Below are 20,631 nucleotides of genomic sequence, written 5' to 3' on the forward strand. Positions count from 1 at the left end.
AGGCAAGCCACTCAGGAAAGGCATCCACTCTAAGGACAAAGATGACATGACCCCAGGCCTGCAGCCGGACCTGCTCTCCTGTGCCTAATGGCCAAGGTGTGGCCAAGGCTTTGATTGGACATTCCCAGGTCCACCACAATCTGCAGTAACAGGGAACAGAGCAACTGCACCTCCAGTCCAGCACGAGAACCAGAATTCAGAGTAGATGACAGTGCAGAAAGTTCCCTAGGGACAGTGTCCAGGGATAAAATCTTGTTGCCACATAGGCCCATCGGATAGAGATGTGTAATAATAGCATCACCAAAAAAAAAAAGGAAGGGTACCACTCCTTGCATTCAGCTGTCCAGACAGAATCTGGCCTCGATATCCAAGACCTCGCAGTGCCTAAGCAATACCCTCAAAACAAGACCCTCATAACAGGAGAAAAAGGCAATAACATCAAATTAAAAGAGAGACTAATGGAGGGGGAGGGGATATAACAGAGCAGAGTTATGAAGGGAAAAGTGGAGGAGGGGAGGGAAATACCATGGTTTGTTGTCATTAAGTATAGAAAATGTCAATAAAAAAACATATATTAAAAAAAAGTACAAAGCATCTGCACTGAATAAGAAACAAACAGAGAAAAAGAAGTCATTTTTTTTTTTTTTAACTTTCTTTTTGTTTTGTGGTCCAAGAAAGGACCCATGTCCTTTCTCATGCTAAGGTATTCTTCCACCCAGGCCCAGCCCAGTCCCTGAGTGTTTCCCAGAAATACACAGATGGGAAAAATGACTAGTGAGGAAGGCAGGCTCCCAGACACCGCGATTCCAGAATGTCCCCGGCCCGCCTACTGGGACAGACTCTGCAGGACTAACCGTGGCTGCTAATGCCAGGACCCAGGGGGCGCCCTGCAGAGATGGGCACCTTACCTGGTAGGTCTTGGTCTTCATGGCCATCACGGCATTGAAGGGCACCATGAGGACCATCACTGCCACCCCAGCCAGCACGGACGGGCCCAGGTTCTACAGAAAGACAAGCGACATTTAGTCACTCTGAAAACAGGAAAGAGCTCGGGCCCTAGCATCCTAAGCGGGCTGTGCTCCTAGGGTGAAGGGCAGGGCATTCGTTCCTTCTACCCAACGACTGGGTGGCATGGGTTTGCAACCTTGGGGTCCTCTCAACACTTTAAAGAACATACACGTCCACAGTAAGACCCACGGAGTCTTCGAAGGGTGCTAAGGGACTGGGAAGAAAATAGTTGGTTCTTGGTTGGCCTCTGGGAACGTGGATTTCAGGCAGGGTTCCGTCATGACAGAGAGGCAAGAGGGGCCTGCTGTATTTGTTGGCACCCACAGCTCAGCTTGTGTGCCAATCTCTCTTTTCCTTGGAGGCTGAAATTGTGGTACTTGCCAAGCACAGCATTCCCATAGGACTAGCTTCCAGAATAACCCTTGAGTTCTGAGCCTACAGGGCACTTCCCTGGAGGTAACATCTCACATGGGTGACCTTGTGTTGCCAGGGAACCGAGTATGCCTGAGGGACTCTCCAGGCACAGGACTCAACGCACCAAGCTGGTGGCTGCTTTCCCTGGACTTCATGCCTTTATCCTTTGCTGACTTTCATAATGAATCCTGACTTCCTGTGCATCTTGAGTCCTCCGAGGTTGGTCCTGGGGACCCTGACAGAGGCATGTGCCCTACAGCTCACGACACTCCCAGCACAGCCTACCAGGGCCTGCTGAGATCAAATACACTGATTTTTCAGTAGTGAGACAGGAGCATTGGCACTGAGGGCTAACTGAGACTACACGATTCCACCACCTACGAGCCGTGCAAACCCTTCGGTGACCACAGCCTTTGATCACAGATGTGTGACTAAGAGGCCAGATGGTTTTTTTATCCCATTTGCACAGAGAGAAACACCATCTCTGGGAGGTCAGGAAGCCAGTGACTGAGACGAGATATGAATCACAATCTTGCAACTTCCTTGTAAGCTGTGTGGGCGCAGACACCTTGGCAAGTCAGCCCAGTGGGCACTCCCCCACGCCATCTCCACCTCAGACAGCAAAAGAGGAGCGTTGGCCTCATCCCAGCCTTAGCTCTGAGGCTCTTCTCCTAGTCCCAGAAAAGGCTGCTGTGGGCTCCCCTGGTTTGGTGACAGCCAGCGAAAGCCTTCAAGAATGTGGGTGATTCCTACTGATAACTAAAGCACTCAGAATCCACACCCAGGGCAAGCAGTGTAGCTGAAATACACTGAGCTTGTGCACACAGCAAGGACTGTTCCCTGAATGTCACTGGCATTCTTCACTCACTCACCTGTCCCAAAACTCCAGCACGAGTAATCGAAACAACCACCCATTCCCAGAAAGGAAGCTTAAGGATACTTAGGGACATTGAGGAAGGTGTCCAGGTTGCACTCACTCACTTTTTTTTTTCTGAGGAAGGGTCTCACTCTAGCCCAGGCTGATCTGGAATTCACTCTGTAGCCTCAGGGTGGCCTCAAACGCACAGTGAATGCTGGGATTAAAGGCGTGCGCCACCACGCCAGGCCCACTGATACAATTTTTAATGGACTCATTATACACTTGCCGCTTTTCACACAATGTAGACATATTCAGAAATACAATTTTACATATCTTTACTGTCCACTCCATCTCCATTAGGATTATATGCCTTTGTTTATTTAATCAATATCCCACTTAGGCATACTGGAGTTGTTAATGACTTTTCCTTTCATAAACCTTATTGCAATCAATACTCTTGTTTTTTAATTAAATTATTGTTTATTAAGGGAAGTACAGAGCCAAGGAGAGACACTCACATGCCTTGAGATACAATCAGTACTCTTGTAGAGGGAAAAAAAAAATCAAAAATCATGTCCAAGGGCACAGGGGTAGACAAGCAAGAGCCAGCCTGATTCCAGAGCCAACTTCTTTGGCCATTCTCCTGTGCTATGTGGCTGAAGTTTTTTTTTTACGTAGGGTCTAAATTCTAGGCTGACCTAGAATCCACTCTGTAGCCCATGCTGGTCTTGAACTCACGGTGATCCTACTATCCTAGCCTTCCAAGTGTTGGGATTATAGGTGTGCACCTCCACATCAGGCTGGTTTCTGCTTTTTAAAATACTTTTATTGGGCTGGGGCTACAGAGTGAGTTCCAAGTCAAAATGGGTTAGTTTGAGACCCTACCACAAGATCCCCCCCTCTAAAGATAAAAAATGTGAAGAGTAAAGAATACACGCAATGTTTACCTCTGTCTCCCACAAGTACGTGCCCATACGTACATACACATACATGCACCCACAGTTATATATAAACATGCATACACACACTCACAGTACACACGCATACACGCATACAAAAACAAGTCCAAACAAAAACAGAGAGAAACACACCCAAATCCACCTGAAACTGGCTAATGGGCCAGAAAATAAAATGTAAAGGACATTAGGAAATGTTCTTACCATCCACCCACTCCCTTCCCGCCACTGCCCACAGAGGGCCAGCCCTCCCTGCACGCAAAGGGGATGGATGGCAAACACACACCAGCCACAGGAGGCAGAGAGCAAGGATGACTTGCAGAGGGGCTGACCAGATCATGTTAATGTACGTGGCCAGGTCCATGAACCTCTGGGCATCCACAGACATGAGGTTGACGATCTCCCCGACTGTGGAGGATTTTCTGGCTGAGTTGGTGATCACAAGGGCCTGTGGGACACAAGAGAGGCAAAAGAGGTGGGTGCGGCAGCTGAGGGCAGAAGACTCTCAACGGCAGCTTCTCTTCCCTCACTGGTGGCTGTGTCTTCCCACCCATCACTGTCGCCTCTGAGCTCATCACTGTGGAGGCAACCTCAGACACCCCTAAACCAGGGCTTTGCACGCTTTGCTGTGTGCACCTAAGGAGCACACACGACTGTGTGCTTTCTCATTTGCTAGGTCTGGGATGGGCTGAGATTCCAGTTTTAACAAGCACCAAGGTCATGACCACGCTGCTGGGCTCAGCCCCATCCGTGGACAAAAGGGGGAAGGCCAGGTGCTCTCCGCCTTGGCACCCTGGGATCGGGGACTGGACAGTGCTTCGTGTGGCCACCCTGGGCACTACAGCACATGCCATGTGGTGGGGCTGGAGACTCTTCCTTCTAAATGTCCCCACCCCCCACCCCCACTGACAACCAAAAGTGCCTCATGATGTTGGGGGCAAGTGGCCCTAGTGGAGTCACAAAGCTCAGGCTCTGCTCATCTGTGTAGGCTACTGGGTCTTAAGCCCATACGATCACCTGGGGAGTCAGAGAACACACCTGTGCTCTGCTGACTATAGCCATCTTGATTTCAACACGCCTCTGGACTACAGGACTAAGGCTAAGCAGCCAGCTGTGTCTAGTTCAGGTCAACTGGCCTCTCTTCCCAATCTATGAGCCAAGGTTGTCCTTGCCCCACAGGCTATGAAATAAGAGGACTGGGAAGAACACACGATTCTTTAATAGCTGAGTGTGGGGACTGGGGATGCAGATCATGCAAAGCTCTGGGTTCTATGTCCATGCTGTGAAGGAGGGAGGGGAGAGGGCGGTCTCTTCAAATGTCCAAAACGCAAGGAACATATCTCCTGCTGAGCTCACATCCAGGTTAAGAGCAAGGCCAAACACAGAACGTGAACAGAGTGAGGATTTGAACCTGGATCTTCCCCCATCAAGGAATAACCAAGCTATCTAAGAATTGCAGCGACCCACAGGTGGCCTGTAGGCTCACGTCCCTGCCCCGCATCAGCCCGTGATGGCTGCTGTGCTAAGGGACACTGCCTGGCGGAAGCCGTCCTTGGCCTCCTGGGTCACTGCGGCCCCTTCTGCCTCCCACTGAGGATGCTGGGCCCGAAACCTTGACATGGGATCTGGAGCCCCTGGACACTGAGGCCACGGATGGGCTGGGCGCCGCCCCTACCTTCCGGTAGACTGCCCCCACCACGGCGGTCTTGATGCGCATGCCGCTGACGAAGCAGATGTGGAAGTACTGATGCAGCGCGAGGGTCTGCAGGCAGGCGCTGACGAACAGCAGCGCCGTGTACAGGTAGCCCTGCCAGTCGGGGGCCTCCTTGTCGGTCACAAAGTCGATAAGCAACCTGCCAAGGAGCAAGGAGAGAGCATGGAGGGACTGCAGTATGACACGCTGCGGGGGAAAGTCCTTCCAGGTCGCCATGGCCACGCCCCCCCCCCCCCCCCCCCCCCCGCAAAGGGGAGCGCTGTCACTCAAGGTGGGAACACACGCCATGGCCACCTCCTCTGAGCTAGGGAGAGCTGTCACTCAAGGTGGGAACACATGCCTTCCAGGGTCATGACAAACAATAGCCCAGACATGTATGACAGGGGCTTCTGCCTTGGCATTCGCACGCTGACATTCTGTTTCTCCACTACCGCGTCACTCAGGGCTGACCAGCAGAGGACACGGGAGACAGAGGCAAGGAGGGAAAGAGAAGGAAGTGGACACACAGGGAGATGGGAAGAGGGAGGCTCAAGCCCCAGCTGCCTTCTTGGTTTCTGGCTGCCTTCCATGCATGGGATCCACCTGCATTCCTGGTCTTCCTAGACAATGCCCTACCTCCCACGTGGGATTCAGCAGGTTTGGGTTCCTTGCAACCCAGACAGGACATAAACCCAGTAGAAGATGGAGAAGGCGGCTGCAGGCCCCACAGGCGGTGACCAGCACTCAGAAAGGTCAAACTCAGGTGGCAAGAGGAGCCAGGCGGGGTGGGAAGAATTCTTACTTCAAGATCTCGGGGCCAGTGAACATCATCAGGTCGTGAAGGGCCTTGAAGAAGAAGCTCATGAGGAAGTAGGGCCCAAAGGTCTTGTATAACACCTTAAACAGGGAGGGGTCTCGTTCCTTCTGGGCGGCCTTAACAATCAAAGCCTCTGCCTCCTCATTCACATCCACCTTGGAGCTCCCCTTCTGCTTGGCAGGGTCCTTGGAGGAGTACACGATCCGCACTGGCTGTCTGCAACGTGAGGGCGTGAAGTGGTTATGCAGTCGCCCAAGACGCAGCCCACTGCTCAAAAGGTCGGGAAAGGCAGAACCCAAGTCAAATCTCTGCAGGGCATTTTGTCCTAGTGACGAGAGAGGAACTGACACAGGGTTGGAGAGGTGGCTTAGTGGTTAAGGCACTCCTTCAAAGCCTAAGGACCCAGGTTCGATTCCCCAGGACCCACGTAAGCCGATGCACAAGGTGGCGCATATGTCTGGAGCTCCTTTGTAGTGGCTGGAGGCCCTGACATGCCCATTCTATTTATCCCTCTCTATATATGTCCCTCTCAAATAAATAAATAAATAAATAAGTTTTTTTAAAAAGTAACTAATACAGCAAGGCAACTGCTCTGTCTCAATGACAATCAGCCCCAGTGAGAAGGCTTTCCTGGTGAGACTTCATTAGGAGCTAGCAACAACCAACTTGCCCGTGATGTGTGACAACGTACACTCTTCAGAAGACAGGAGCCAGCGCTGAGCCAGAACCTCCCAGCCAGGCCTCTCCGGCCCAAAGCTATGGAGACAGCCAGGGCTCCTCACTACTTTAAGCCGCCGCACTTAGGCATGAATTTATACAGCTGTGGACGCTGATATGCTGCCCAGCCTTCCACTCCCCAAGTGAAGTCAGAGCGGCATCCTCCACCACCAGATTACCTCCAAATTCTGGAAGTCAGAAACCTGACCTGAGCTCCCAGGACTGACCTGAGGTTCCTAGGGAAGAATCCAGGTCCTTGTCCTTCTGGGCATCAAGGGGTCACCTGCACTTCCTGGTTCCTGACTCCTTTTCCTTTTCATCCTTTTGTTTTTATAATTTTTAATGTTTGTTATTATTGTGGGGATGCAGGCATTCCTTATGGGGCTGTGGTTTATGCATTGTGGGAGCAGCAGTTATTTTTTTGGGGGGCGGAGGGAAGGCCTACCTTTGGAGCCAATAGTACATCCTCTCTCTGATCTTCTCTCTTTTCCAAGCCCTGCCTTACCCTTCTACAAGCTGGGTTTCTCAATACAGCCCATGCTGGCCTGAAACCTACAATCCTCCTGCCTCAACCCCTGGAGTGCTGAGCTTTCAGGCCTTTGCCACCAGGCCTGGCCTATGTCCCTCTTAACAGGAAGCTTTGATGATCACAGGCTGGTCAAGGTGATCCAGAACATTCTTCCCGTCGTGAAATTCTCAATCCATTCACAGATACAAATTTTCTGCTGTGTCATATAACACATTCCCAGGTCCTAGGGCCCTGGAGGAGCGTCTCTCTGGGCAGGATGGCATGAATCTGCCAACCGCTCAGGAAGGATTATTTCTGGTTTCCACAATGGCTCTATTTTTCCAAAGACTTTTCCTTACTCACTGTCCTTGCTTCCCCTGCAGCTGCTGTTTCCTACTTAGCCAGGAGGACGGGCTCTATGTATGTTGCTTTCTGAGCATGATCAGGACCCTGCTCTGGGGGAGCTGCCTTAGCCCTGGGCGGTTCTCAGGGAGAAACTGGATAAGCACAGAGAATGATGACCCTGGCCTGGGTGAAGAAGTCAAGTGCAGTGGCAGGACTGGCCAATGAGAGGCTGGACAGAAGGAGATGGCTTCCAGAGGGCTGGAAGCAAGGACACTTCACAAGGCTGCAGCTGGGACAGACCAGGCAAGCAAAGTGCCTAGAATAGGAGGATTCAGTAAAAAGAGACCTGCTCCCTGGACCCAGTATTAATATGGGCAAAGATGACAGATGGCCCCATTCTGCTGAGGCTGACTTGTGGTCCAGCCCTGAGGAGAGCAAAGTCCAGAGCTAAGGATTCTGAAAAGAGGCGAGGCAGGGAGCTCCAAGCAGGGCTGAGAAGGCGGACCTAGGGTGGCAGTGGGAAAAGTGACTTATTAAAAATGACAGGAGGGGGCTGGAGAGATGGCTTAGCGGTTAAGTGCTTGCCTATGAAGCCTAAGGACCCGGGTTAGAGGCTTGGTTCCCCAGGTCCCACGTTAGCCAGATGCACAAGGGGGCGCACGTGTCTGGAGTTCGTTTGCAGTGGCTGGAAGCACTGGAGCGCCCATTCTCTCTCTCTCTCTCTCTCTCTCTCTCTCTCTGCCTCTCTCTCTCTCTGTCACTCTTAAATAAATAAATAAAAATGAACAACAAAAAAATGACAGGAGGGAGCTGGGCGTGGTGGTGCACGCCTTTAATCCCAACACTCGGGAGGCAGAGGTAGGAGGATAGCCGTGAGTTCGAGGCCACCCTGAGACTCTATAGTGAGTTCCAGGTCAGCCTGGACTAGAGTGAGGCCTTACCTTGAAAAACAAACAAAAAGACAGGAGGCCATTGTTTGGAACTTGGCTCCCATACCAGGTCCCAGCAGACCAAGCTAGAGATCCAGAGTCACACATACTAAGGTTCCACATGGCCCAGTGGAACCTCAGCGGCATCTCTGACCTTCAGAGAATGAGGATTAGAATAGAAGCAGCAAGTCTGCCAGACAGGCCAGTTTCAACTGGTACATTAAAGTTCCTCCGGGCGTTCGTCCTTACACAGCAAAGGAAACCCAAAGCTAACTTACCTACTGGCTATTTTTCGATTGTTCTGTCCCTGTCTGTCTTACAGGGAAAGTCACTTTGAAAGGACCAACCACTGTCTGCCTTCTTCAGCCCTTTGCCTCCGCTGGGCTCTCTGGAAGAAAGCTTGTGCTAAGTTACAGAGTGAGGTGTCACATGCTAGCCTAGAAAGCACAGCCAAATGTCGTTTTGAAGGAGAAATGGGAGCAAGATAGCTTTTTGATAGGCAGTCAGTCAAGAGACCAAGGAGATAGTACCACGCCCGCCCTGGCAAAACTAGAGCTGGGATCTGATCCAGTCTCCTCCAAGACGGCTACTTGCAATTCCTCAGCAACGGCTCTCCCTACTTCTCCCCCAGTCTAGCACACCTAGATGGGCTGAGTCTCCCCCAGCCCCGCCCCCCACCCACAAACCAATCAGGTCTCTCCCCCTTACACAACTGAGGTCCATCCTCATTGGACAGTTGGGACACAAAAGGCTCTCACCATGTGTCTGACTCTCGCATTCTGGCCGTCCTGCGGTTTTCCGCCCCCTCCCCGGTGCCCGCCGCTCCAGCCTGGCTGGGGGAGGAGAGGGCTCTGGTCACTTGCCTGAGTATTTTCAGGCTGGCTTCTCGTTTGTATTTTGTTTTCAGATGCTCTCTCGCTCTATTACATGGATGATTTTCCCCTGCACTCCGGGTCTGCCAGGTATGTATTAACTCTCTTGCTCTCTTGTCTACTCCAGGGCTCTCCTGGCATCCCAGTTTCCTGGTCCCTGCTTGGGCGCCTTCTCGCTCCACTGCACGTGCGCTCTCTCTGCGTGTGCCCCGAGTCCTTCGCTATCCTGCTTCTTAGTCTTTCCTGACTCCGTGTGAATGTTAAGGTAAAGGGACTGTGCTCGCGTGCTCCGTTTCCTGTGTGTGTGTGTGTGTATGTTTGTGTGTTTATGTATGCGTGTGTGTGTTTCTTCTGAATCTTTTGTCCCGGGCTCCCATACATGCCCTTCCCATGGGCTTCTCTCTTGGAGATTTCCCCAGCTCTCCCATCTCTCATCTCCTCTTTCATCTGAGCAAGAAGGCAAATTTCCTTCTGGCCTTCCTCTAGATACCAATTCTTCCTAAGTAAGCCTCATCTTTCATAGTTTCTTCCTAGATAGGCTTAGTAATTCACAATTTGCCCCCCATCCCCTTTTTTTTTTTTTTTTTGGTTTTTCAAGGTAGGGTCCCACTGTAGCTCAGGCTGACCTGGAATTCACTATGGAGTCTCAGGGTGGCCTCGAACTCTCAGTGATCCTTCTACCTCTGCCTCCCGAGTGCTGGGATTAAAGGTGTGCGCCACCACGCCCAGCTCACAATTTGCCCCTTCTTAAAGTGCACAATTTAAAACTTAGGGACTATTTCTTTCTGGCATTTTGCATTTGCTATTTCAGATCCTGTTTGATCATAGGTCCTTGGAAGCACAGACAGTGAAACTGTAGATGTGAGAAGACTAATGTACCTTAATTTTGTAAGCAATTGACAACAGAGGCCACGGCTACATCATTTTGATTTACACCACCCTATTCCATATTAGCCTCACTTTGCAAAATCGTCCCTGGCAAAGTTATTGTGTGTCCCTTTGCCCGACACTTAACTTCTACCCTAGCAGCAATGATGACCTTTTAAATGGCTGATACATTAACTTTTAGTCAACTATTACAGAAAAAGGAACAACAACAAAAAAAAGATGATTAGTCCCTTTCCTTCTTATGTAAACAATAATCTGTCTATGACCATCAGGATCTGAACCACCTGGTGGTCTGCAAATACAATCAAATTGAGCTAAGGATGTGCTAGTTTCTCTCGTTAAAAGTTTGGTTGGAGAGATGGCTTCACAACTATGGCGTTTTCCTGAGACGCCTAACTTGCTCGATTTCCAGGTCCCATGTAAGCCAGACGCACAGTGACACAAGCATGCAATGTCACACATGCATGCAAGGGGGCACATGTGTCTGGAGGTTGTTTGCAGTGGCTGAAGACCCTGGTGTGTCCATTCTCTCTCTTTAAAAAAAAAAAAAAAATGTTTAACTTGTCTGAAAGTAATGTGTTATCCAAAGACTGGAAGACTAACCAAGCAAACAGATCATTTGTAATTCCAGGACCGTCCCAGCTAAGAGAAAATAGACATCTGCATGATGTTCATCAAGCTCAAAGGTGCAACCCAAGCACGTAGCCTCCCTCAGCCATCATCCAGCCTCCTTCCCTCCCTGGAAAGCTCTCTGAGCCATGAGCTCCTAAGGACGGAGTTTGGGGGATGATAACCCCTCCATGTTCTCAAGACACCAGCCCTTGAATAAACCCGATTCCTTCCACCAACTCTTGGCACCCATGGATTGGCAACAAGCAGCCCATACCTGTGTTTGGCAGCACAAGTATTATACAAATCAAAAGATGACTATAGGGGCTGGAGAGATGGCTTAGCGGTTAAGGTGTTTGCCTGTGAAGCCTAAGGACCCAAGTTCAATTCCCAAGTACCCAAGTAAGCCAGATGCACAAGGGGGCGTATGAGTCTGGAGTTTATTTGCAGTGGCTAGAGGCCTTGGTATGCTCATTCTCTCTATATGCCTCCCCCCTCCCCAAATAAACAAATAAAATAAAACTAAAAAAAAGTTAAAAGATGACTGTACTTTGTTGAGGACTTTGGCAAGTACTGGTCAACACATGCAAATGTCACCTCTGAAGGTGTCAAAGTGGCTGGGCACTGCAGGGCCGGGGACAGCACAGTGGAATGGGGCCTGTGCAGCACTCGCATGCAAACACACATCATCTTCTGATGCCGCTTAGGCTTCGCTTCTTATCTGGGGAGAAAACGGCACTGGTGTGTGTGTGTGTGTGTGTGCGTGCGCGCGCACTCCTTTGGACGGACACCAAACACTGGGGGGCACTAGAAGAATACTAGGACCAACCCACCTCTGAGAAGAGGAAGGACTGTGCTTTCTGTCAGTCTGTTCTCCACTTCGTGTCATTATATGTGGTTTCTCCGTCCCGTTGTGGATATCCGGGGCTCATTCCTCTGTTGCGCTAAAGGAGTCCCCTGTGGACGCGCTGCGATTTGCATATCTGCTCACTTGCTAATGGACATCTTGGGTTGATTCCATCTGAGGCGTCACAAGGCAGCAGCTACAAGTCTGCACAAGCCTTTCAGAAACTCAAGTTTCCAGTTCTCTGTTGGGTGTCTGCCTGGGAGTGGAATGACTACAACTACAGTGACTTTATATAACTTTATGAAAACAAAAAACTGCCCAAACCTATTCAACAGCCACCAAGACACTTCCCAGTCATGCCAGCAGGAAACAAAATCCGAAAATGGCTTGATGCTATGGGAGACCATTGGTTGAAGAGAACACAAAAACATTTTACTCGGCCCAAAGAAACAATGGATTTCAAACCCAAAGGTAGGAGCAGGGAAGCAGCGTAGACTGGATTTTGACAAGAGCCAGAAGTGGCCAGGAAGCCAGTGTAAAACGCCCTGCCCAGGCCTCCCCGCTTCCTCCCCAGAAACGCAAGGTGCCCTGCAGCCCAGATTCACCCATTCTACATCCTTTCTCCAGCACAGCCTGGGACAGCCCTCAGACATCTGTCGTTCTCCCCTGGCCACTCCTCATGTCGGCTTTGCTGCTCCCTGGGTACCTCAGAAGCTTTGCCCCTCCCCATGGTGAACACGTGGCTAACTCCTTTGAATGACAGTCTGAATGGCATCTTCTCAGAGATGCCATCCCTCAATAGCTCCCAGAGACCCTCTGACCTTCACTTCTCTTTTTAATCTCATTCTGACACTGGGGCCCCAAGGCCTCTTTTCAGTACGTGGTAGATGCCCGTTACAGCATTATAGCGGTGGATATCCATTGTAGCAAGTGGCACCCAATGGTGCAAGGCTCCTGTCTGCTATGTGCCAAGGCTTGAAACCAGGCTTTCAACAGGGCTCAGCACAAAGCAGCAGTCAACTGTTGGCACAATGGATCCACAAAGGGCCAGGCCAGAGGCAGCGCTTCCTGATTCAAACTCCATCCTGTTTCTAAGTGGTTCACTTGACCTGTGGAATAAAAACGCTCAAAACAATGGCAACACACAGGATGCTTGATGCTCAGAGGCCAAAAATAAGGGCTAGGGAGATCTCTGTCAGTCAGTGCTTGCCCCACATGCTTGAAGACCTGAGGTCAATGTCTAGAACCCACTTTAAAAGAGCAGAGTGTGCCGTATGGTGGCGCACGACTTTAATCCCAGAACTCGGGAGGCAGAGGCAGGAGGATTGCTGTGAGAGACCACACAGTGAATTCCATCCAGGTCAGCCTGGGCTAGAGCGAGATCCTACCTCAAAAACCAAAATAAACAAAAACAGCAGAGTGTGATGGCACATGCCTGTAATCTCAGCACTAGGGAGGAAGAGAGAGAAGGATCTCTGGAGCTCAATGGCTAGACAATCTAGCTGAATCAATGAACTCCCCACCAGTGAAAGACCCTGACTCAAAGGAAGACAACAGACTGAAGACCACCTGAGCTTCTCTGTCCCGCACACACGCACGATGAGGTCCACACCCTAGGCATACAGTGACTGAGAGCTGTAGGAAGCAGAATCAACTACTGACCTGACATGCATTTCTCTCTTCTTTTAAAAAAATATTTATTTGTTTATTTACACATGTGTGTGTTCTCTTGCCACTGCAAACAAACACCAGACATTTGCATCTCCTTTTGTATCCAGCTTTATGTGGGTGGCAGGGGTATCGAACCTGGGCTAGCAGACTTTGTAAGCAAGTGCCTTTAACCGCTGAGCCACTCCCCCCCAAGCCCATCTGCCTTCTGTCTTCTTTTCTACCCAAATTATTTTAGACACGTCTAAGATTCCACTTCATGCGGCAGATGAAGAAACCACAGCCCAGGAAAGTGAAGCAATTTCCCTAGGACCATAAAGCTGTACACGGTGCGGGCAGGGCTCTGGCTAGGAGTCAGGTTATGGTGGGGCAGGGGTAGCCAGGTCACAGGACCATCCGGCTCAGAGTGTAGTAAATGCACACGTACCTTCTCGACTTGGCACACTCCTTCTTCCAGTTTTTTACCAGCACGGGCACCACTTGCTCTGACGTGTCCTCCTTGTTCAAGGACCAGAGGTCGCTGCTCTCCAGGGGCTGCCGGTAGCCCCGGACCATCAACCTGGGAACAAGACACAAAGCATGGAGGTGATGGATTGTGAAGGTGAGGCTCCCTCCACATACCTGCTCTCACTGTCCTACCTCTCCTGAACTGGGACAATCTGAGGACAGGTAAACATTAGGGCAGGTCTTCCAGAAAAATCTTTGTATCTTTATAGATACACATAACTTGTTTGAAAATAATAGCAGGGTAGTTGTTATGCCATATATATATGTATGTATGTATGTATATACTTGCAAGGGGAGAGAGAGAGAAGGAAGGAGAGAAGGAAGGAAGGAAGGAAGGAAGGAAGGAAGGAAGGAAGGAAGGAAGGAAGGAAGGAAGGAAGGAAGGAAGGAAGGAAAGAAGGAAGGAAGGAAGGAATATAGGAACACCACGGCCCCTAGCCCATGCAAATGAACTCCAAATGCATGTGCCACTTTGTGTATCTGGCTTTATGTAGGCACTGGGGAATTGAACCTGGATCTGTTAGGCTTTGCAGGCAAGCACCTTAACCACTGAGCCATCGCTCCAGTTTCAGTTTTTGTTATTTTTTAATTATTTACTTTCAAGTGTGGGTATGGGCCTCTTTTGACCGCAAATAAACATCAGATACTTGTGCCACTTTTGTGTCTGGCTTACATTCACAGTTTAGGAATTAAACCCAGGCCAGTCTACTTTGCAAGCAAGTGCGTTTAACTGCTGAGCCACCACTCCATCTTCTGTTTTTTTATTTTTATCTGAGTTTTTTTTGAAACAGAGCCTTGTGTATCCCAGGTTGGTCTCGGATTCCCCATGTAGTTAGAGAGCACCGCGAGTTTCTGACCCTACTCCTCTGAGTCCTACTGTGGTGTAAGAAACCTAACAAAGAAACCAGATGCAAAGGCAGGTGTACTGCACACCTTTAATCACAGCACCTGGGAGGCAGAGATAGGAGGATTGCTGTGAGTACAAGGTCACCCTGAGACTACATAGTGAAGTTCAGGTCAGCCTAGGTTAGACTAAGACCCTACCTCAACCCCCATCCCCCAAAAATCCTATAAAACACAAGTTTCTATTGCACAAGCCTTTACCAGAGGCAGCATGACCGTGGGTCTCCTCCCTGTCTATGCGGCTGCACCCTGCTTGTACGCTATCTGGTTAATGAAGCCCTCGGCACAAGTGCCCCTCAACAAACATACTTGTGTTCTACATTTGTATTTTCTTATCACTGATTTATTGCTAAAGAATTTTGTTTGTGCTCTAAAATCATGTAACCTTAGACACTTGCAACCCACCAATAGTATAAGGAACTCATGATGATGTCAGACTGCCTGCCATACTGTCTATAAAACCTCTGAGCCATCAGAGCTCAGTATTCAGGCTTTGAAAGTTATGCCCCTTGTTGACAATTTTTGTAAATACAAAAGGCATTGATTTCTCTTTTCCCCATTCCCCTTCCCATTGGACCCCTTCTTCTTCCCAACTGATCCCTCTTCCACTTTTGATATCTTTTTTTCCCTAACATACTGGGTTTAGTCAGAGTTGCTTATATGAGCAAGGGGGGGAGTTATTTATACAGGGTCTCACACACATAGCCCTGGCTACTGAGGAGCTCATGATCCCCCTGCCTTGGCCTCTCAAGTAACGGAGATCACAGGCATGCGCCACCATGCCATCCTTGTTGTCTTAAATTTTAAATGTAAAAGAGCTGGTAGGAAAACATTAGCAATCTGAGTCATGAGTTTTCTTGACTAGGTAGACTGAATGTCCTTTTCCCAAAACCACTGGGACCAGAAGTGCTTTGGGATTTCGGCCTTTTCTTTCTCTTCTTCAGACTGTGGTACCTTCGCACACGTAGAGATGTGAGATGAGGACACAGGTCTCCACGTGAACTTCCCCTGCACCTCACACAGCTGCAAAGCCCGAGGCAGGGACGCACAGTGAGTGTGTCTGCGGGGTGGCCGCTGCTACTCTCGCGAGCCCGGCAGGGACTTGCCGTGTGGCCTGGCATTGCTCAGACGGCTTGCGCCTTCAGCTTTGACCGCTGCACGTGTTCTACTCTTTATGGGCTGGGCCACTTTCAGAATAAAAGGCAAACCTATTATTTTCACGTGATTCAAATATCAAATTTACAGAAAAACTGAACTGTACAAAGAATTTAAATAGGTTGCTACACTTTTGTTTGTTCCATCTCTGTCCATCCATATATTTACACATTTTTAAGTTTCTTTCTAAATCATTGGATAGCTAGCTGGAGACTACATGCTTTTATTCCCTAAATGTTAGTGCATATGTTCTGAGAAGGACAGGCTCATTACTGTGATCAACCTGACTATAATTCCTACTCAGAGATGGGGGGGGGGGGGACTAGGCACATGCATGTGCGCACACACACACACACACACACACACACACACACACACACAAACACATGCATTCGTTAATCTACTCATTCCCCACCTCCTGCCCCAGGTTGACCAGCCTTACCCTGTGATCCACCAGAAGGTGACCCTGGAAAGGAAAGAGGCACTGGCTTCCGGGCACGGGTTCTAGAAGACAAAGCACAGGTAGGGAGGGGCAGGGAGCAAAGTTAAACTTTCCATCTGCGTGGGGGTGAGGCACAGTTGGCCACCCTTCCTCCCAAGCCACCACTGGCCATGTACTCAATCTTCTGCACCCCAAAGGGATTATTCTCCTGAACCCCAGAAGAAGGAGACCCACATCACCCCTATGGTCTCACCCAATAAATATTTCAAGGGTGCCTACTACATGCAAACAGTTTAACATGCTGTGGAACGAAAGCAACCTCAAGACCTGTTGTCCCCATCACCCTCACCCCCCTCCAGCAAGTATGTGCTGATGGCCTGTTATGTGCTGGGTACTCTACCAAGCACTATGGACTGGCTTTTCCTTCTATCCCGCAGCAAGTCTGTGAACAGATTTGACTTAAATATTGTCCCACTTCCCTCACCCATTCATTGAACAAGTACTTATTTTCTTTGGTTTTTCAAGGTAGGGTTTCACTCTAGCTCAGGCTGACCTGGAATTCACTCTGTAGTCTCAGGGTGGCCTCGAACTCACGGCGATCCTCCTACCCCTGCCTCCCAAGTGCTGGGATTAAAGGCGTGCGCCACCACGCCCGGCTTGAACAAGTATTTCTTAACCTGTGAGTAGTGGGAACTCTTCTCAAGTGGGGCTGATGAGTGCTTGCTCCGCACAGGCAGGGCAGGACAGACGGAAGGGTGACTCCACACAGGCCCACCCAGGTGAGCCCGAGCTGAAGGGGCATCCCTACACAGCAGGTGAGGGGCTGCTGACAGGACCCAGAACGCCCATGGAAAAGGCTCATCCCCACGAGCTTGACAACCTCCCATAGCTGGCGAGACGGCCACCCTGTTCCTCCATCTTCCTCCCTCTAAACACTCTGCCTCCCCCTGAGGCATCACTGCATACAGCTAGCCCAGGAGCACCTCAGATCTCAGCCGAGGGTCGAGGGTTGTGTGACCCTCTCCGTGGCCCTCCTCCTATGGGGGAATGTTAACAGGTCTAGCCTGGTGAGTTTCTGGTGAGTAGTCGTAGCTGCTTCCGATGGCAGTGGTCATTTGTCTTGGAGGACAGCATTGCAAAACCACCACTATGTGCCAGGTGCTCTACAAAGAGCTTTTCCCTTTTTCTATTTATTTATTTATTTATTTATTTATTTTTTGGTAGTTCTGGCCAGTAGTGAGCCCAGGGTCTCAAAATGCCTCACACTCTACCATGAAGCCACGCTCCAGCCCAACCCAGCCCGCATTACTGTGTGTCCCCAGAGAACTACAGGAACGTATCAGCACTGGTGTCTTCATTCTGCATCCCCCCAGTACTTCCTTGAGCACCTACTGTGTGCCAAGGAGCACGTAAGCAAATGTGAACTGTGAAGCCTGTGCCTGGAGGTCTGCTGGGCTGAGCACAGCGCCGCTGCTTCGCCTGCCTGACAGGCAGCTCTGTTCTCCGAGCGGGCTCCACACCACCTGGTGGGCGGGCGGGCGGACGGGTGGCTTGAGAAAAGAGGTTTCCATCTTTGGTTTCTTTGTGGTGGAAACAGTAGGCTTATCTGTATATTTCCCACCAAGAAACTTTACCAAGCAAAAGTTGAAAGCTCAAAACAAAAATTAAATTGCTATGTCCTGACTCCACCCTTCCAGCAGCCGGGAATTAGGGATAGAATTACTCATCCCAAGTCTGACAGCTAAAGGCGGAGGCAGGACCTCCGCAGGCAGTCGAGCTGCAGAGAGAGACAGAAATCAAAGGATCTTACAAACAAATATGTGACTTTGACAAACACCTAGAGATGGGTCAATATTGCCGCTGAGATCGCTCACAGTGATAATAGTTGACCTAGTTTACCAGGGCCAGAGAAGATCTCCCTAAGCAAAACAGGCTACCATTTGGACAGTGACTAGAAGGCAACTAGAAGAACCATTCCCAGCAGAGCTGCGTGCGCAGTAACCCTGGGGGACACAGGACCAGAATTTCCGGAGACCTAAAAAATCCACAGTGTGTCTCGGTGGCACATCACTTGCCTGGAATGCACATCACCCTTGGGAGAGAAGACAGTCTATAATGAAAGCTGGGCACTTAAGGAATTTCAGTCTTCATATTTTAGACAGTGGGGAGTTGTAGTCAGCTCCACGTTGCTAGGATGAACATCCAACCAGACACAGTTTAGGGGCAGAATGGATTTATTTCAGGCTTACAGATCCAGGGGGAGTTCTACCAATGGCAGCAAGCGGGAACCACCAGAGCACAGGCTGCTCTCCACACCTTTGGGCTGGAATGCAGATGTGCCCCCAGTGACAGAAGCTCCCCATAGCAGGGATCTGCCTGACAGAGGCTGAAGTTGCAAGCTAAATTTTAATAAAACACCTGTGCCTATGGGGCCATACGTTCAAATGATCATAGTCAAACTACCACAGGAGTTGTGGGGAGATTTCCTTCTCAGAAGCACGAAGCTGAGCCCAAGCTCAACATCATGTGGCCAAAGAGGGAGACGTCACCTTAGAGCCCTCCCATGATGGCCAAGGCTGGCTTGCAGTGTGGACACACCCAGAGCTCAGTTCTGAAGCACAGCTTTCACAGCAGGAAGGGAAGGGTTCCCATGCACAGGAGAGGCCTCAGCCATGAGGTGCTCACAGGCGGCATCAGGCAGAGGTAAAGTACTGGGACAGCAAATAAGACAGTTACTCCAGGAAGGCTTGCCCGGCCCAGTGTTACTCATGAAGATGGCTTGGGGATGGAATCAAGACAACAAGATTGAGTTTCTGTTTTTCAACTTCCAAGTTATCCTGGGAAAATCTGCTGAGCAGGTAATGTACAAGGAACACCTAGAATATCGGGTTCTACCCCACAGGAAAGGAAGAAAAAAAAAGTGGGAGTGTGCAAAGGCTTCCGATGCCACCAAATGGTGCTGCAGCTTATCAAAGGGAGAGTAAGAGATACAGTGAACTGAAAAACACGACACGTCACATCGCGTATGCAAATTCATATTGATACTGGGGGAAAAAGAAACTACGTATCTTGGTGTCGCCAGTAAAATGATGCTTAAGTAGCCTACGTCATTGTTTTGGAATCAAAATAGAAGGAAAGAAGCAAGTATTTTCCCACTCTTTCTAAGTGAGGCCCATAGATCACCAAAGAGAAGGGACAGCCTTTTGACCGAGGAACTGCAGCTAGTAAACGAAGACGGGAATAATGCTGTTTAGTAACATAATGGCCCACTTTCCAACTCAATGGCTTGCTGGACTGTGTGGTGGTATTGGAAAATTATCACTGATGATTCCAGTCTACATAATAGTATTACTGCTCTATTTAAAGTCCTTATCTTTCAGATCTCATTGGATCAAGTTGGGTAAAGATTGTAAAGAAACTCTACTATTTTTTAAAATTTTTGTTTATTTATTACAGTCAGAGAGAGAGAGACAGAGAGAATGTGTGCACTGGGGCTTCTAGCCATTGCAAACGAACTCCAGACGCATGCAGCACTATGTGCATCTGGCTTACGTGGGACCTGGAGAATCAAACCTGGGTCCTTAGCATGCACCTTAACTGCTAAGCCATCTCTGCAGCCCGGAACTCTACTATTGTTGAAAGCTTTTGTGAGCCAAACTATCTCAAAATTTAAGCTTCATGTCAAATGAGGAAATGTGTATATATTAAAAAAAACCTCCAGCAATGCACACGGAGACGTTGGCCCAGCTGCTGCAGGCTCAGGTCCACGGCAGCTCGCTATACCACAGTCAAGTTCCTGTGTGTTATGACTCTAGATGCAAAGCTGATGGGCTTCAGACCCAGCAGGGCTCACAGCGTGGTGGGTCACTTCCAGTCAGTGCCACCTGGAGCATTTGCCCAATGCAGGAGCCTGGGCCCCGTCCCAACCCAACCTAATCAGGAAGTGGACAGTGGAGTTGTCAGGGCCCGCTTCTAGAAAGCTAAGGCAGATGCCAGCCGCCCATGGGTCTATGTTCCAAACCAACCTTGGGTTCAAGTCCCAGCCCTGGGCTGGAGAGACAGCTCATGGGTAAAGTGCCTGCCTTGTAAGCACGAACTCAATCCTCAGAGCCCGCATACAGATGCGGGTGGCATAGCAGACACTTGCGGTCCTAACAATGGGTGGCAGAGACACAAGGATCCCTGGGGCTCAAAGGAGGTGACTGGCATTCCTGAGGACAACACCAGAGGTTGTCCTGTGGCCTCCAAGTGCATGTGCGTGTGCACTTATCTACACACGTGCACCTGAGCAAGTGCACGTGCAAAAGCCCAGCCGTGTTATATTCTAGAATGACCTCAGAGGCAAGTCCTTTAGCCTCAACACCTCTGTTTTTGTATCTGGAGAATGGGAATCACAAGTCCTGCCACTCAGCCTGCCTCATGGGATCCCAGCGCCGGGGCACAAGAGGTCCTTGGGGCTGTGTTATAAGCAAAGTCAGCAAGCACCAACCCTCA

General features: G+C 49.9%; 1 protein-coding gene across 2 annotated transcripts in view; it reads right to left on the minus strand.

Moving 5' to 3' along the window:
- Abcc1 (ATP binding cassette subfamily C member 1) overlaps positions 1–20,631 on the minus strand; it is a 147,219-nt gene that overhangs the window by 53,601 nt on the left and 72,987 nt on the right. For both annotated transcript variants that reach the window (XM_045161338.1, XM_045161337.1), the window contains exons 6-11: positions 16,138–16,199; positions 13,558–13,689; positions 5,733–5,963; positions 4,913–5,090; positions 3,524–3,685; positions 909–1,001 (exon numbers count right to left, since the gene is read on the minus strand). In XM_045161338.1, coding sequence (XP_045017273.1) covers positions 909–1,001; positions 3,524–3,685; positions 4,913–5,090; positions 5,733–5,963; positions 13,558–13,689; positions 16,138–16,199 — 858 coding nt within the window. The remainder of the gene's footprint in view (positions 1–908; positions 1,002–3,523; positions 3,686–4,912; positions 5,091–5,732; positions 5,964–13,557; positions 13,690–16,137; positions 16,200–20,631) is intronic.

The sequence above is a fragment of the Jaculus jaculus genome, chromosome 11, assembly GCF_020740685.1.
Source record: "Jaculus jaculus isolate mJacJac1 chromosome 11, mJacJac1.mat.Y.cur, whole genome shotgun sequence".
Taxonomy (NCBI): Eukaryota; Metazoa; Chordata; class Mammalia; order Rodentia; family Dipodidae; genus Jaculus; species Jaculus jaculus.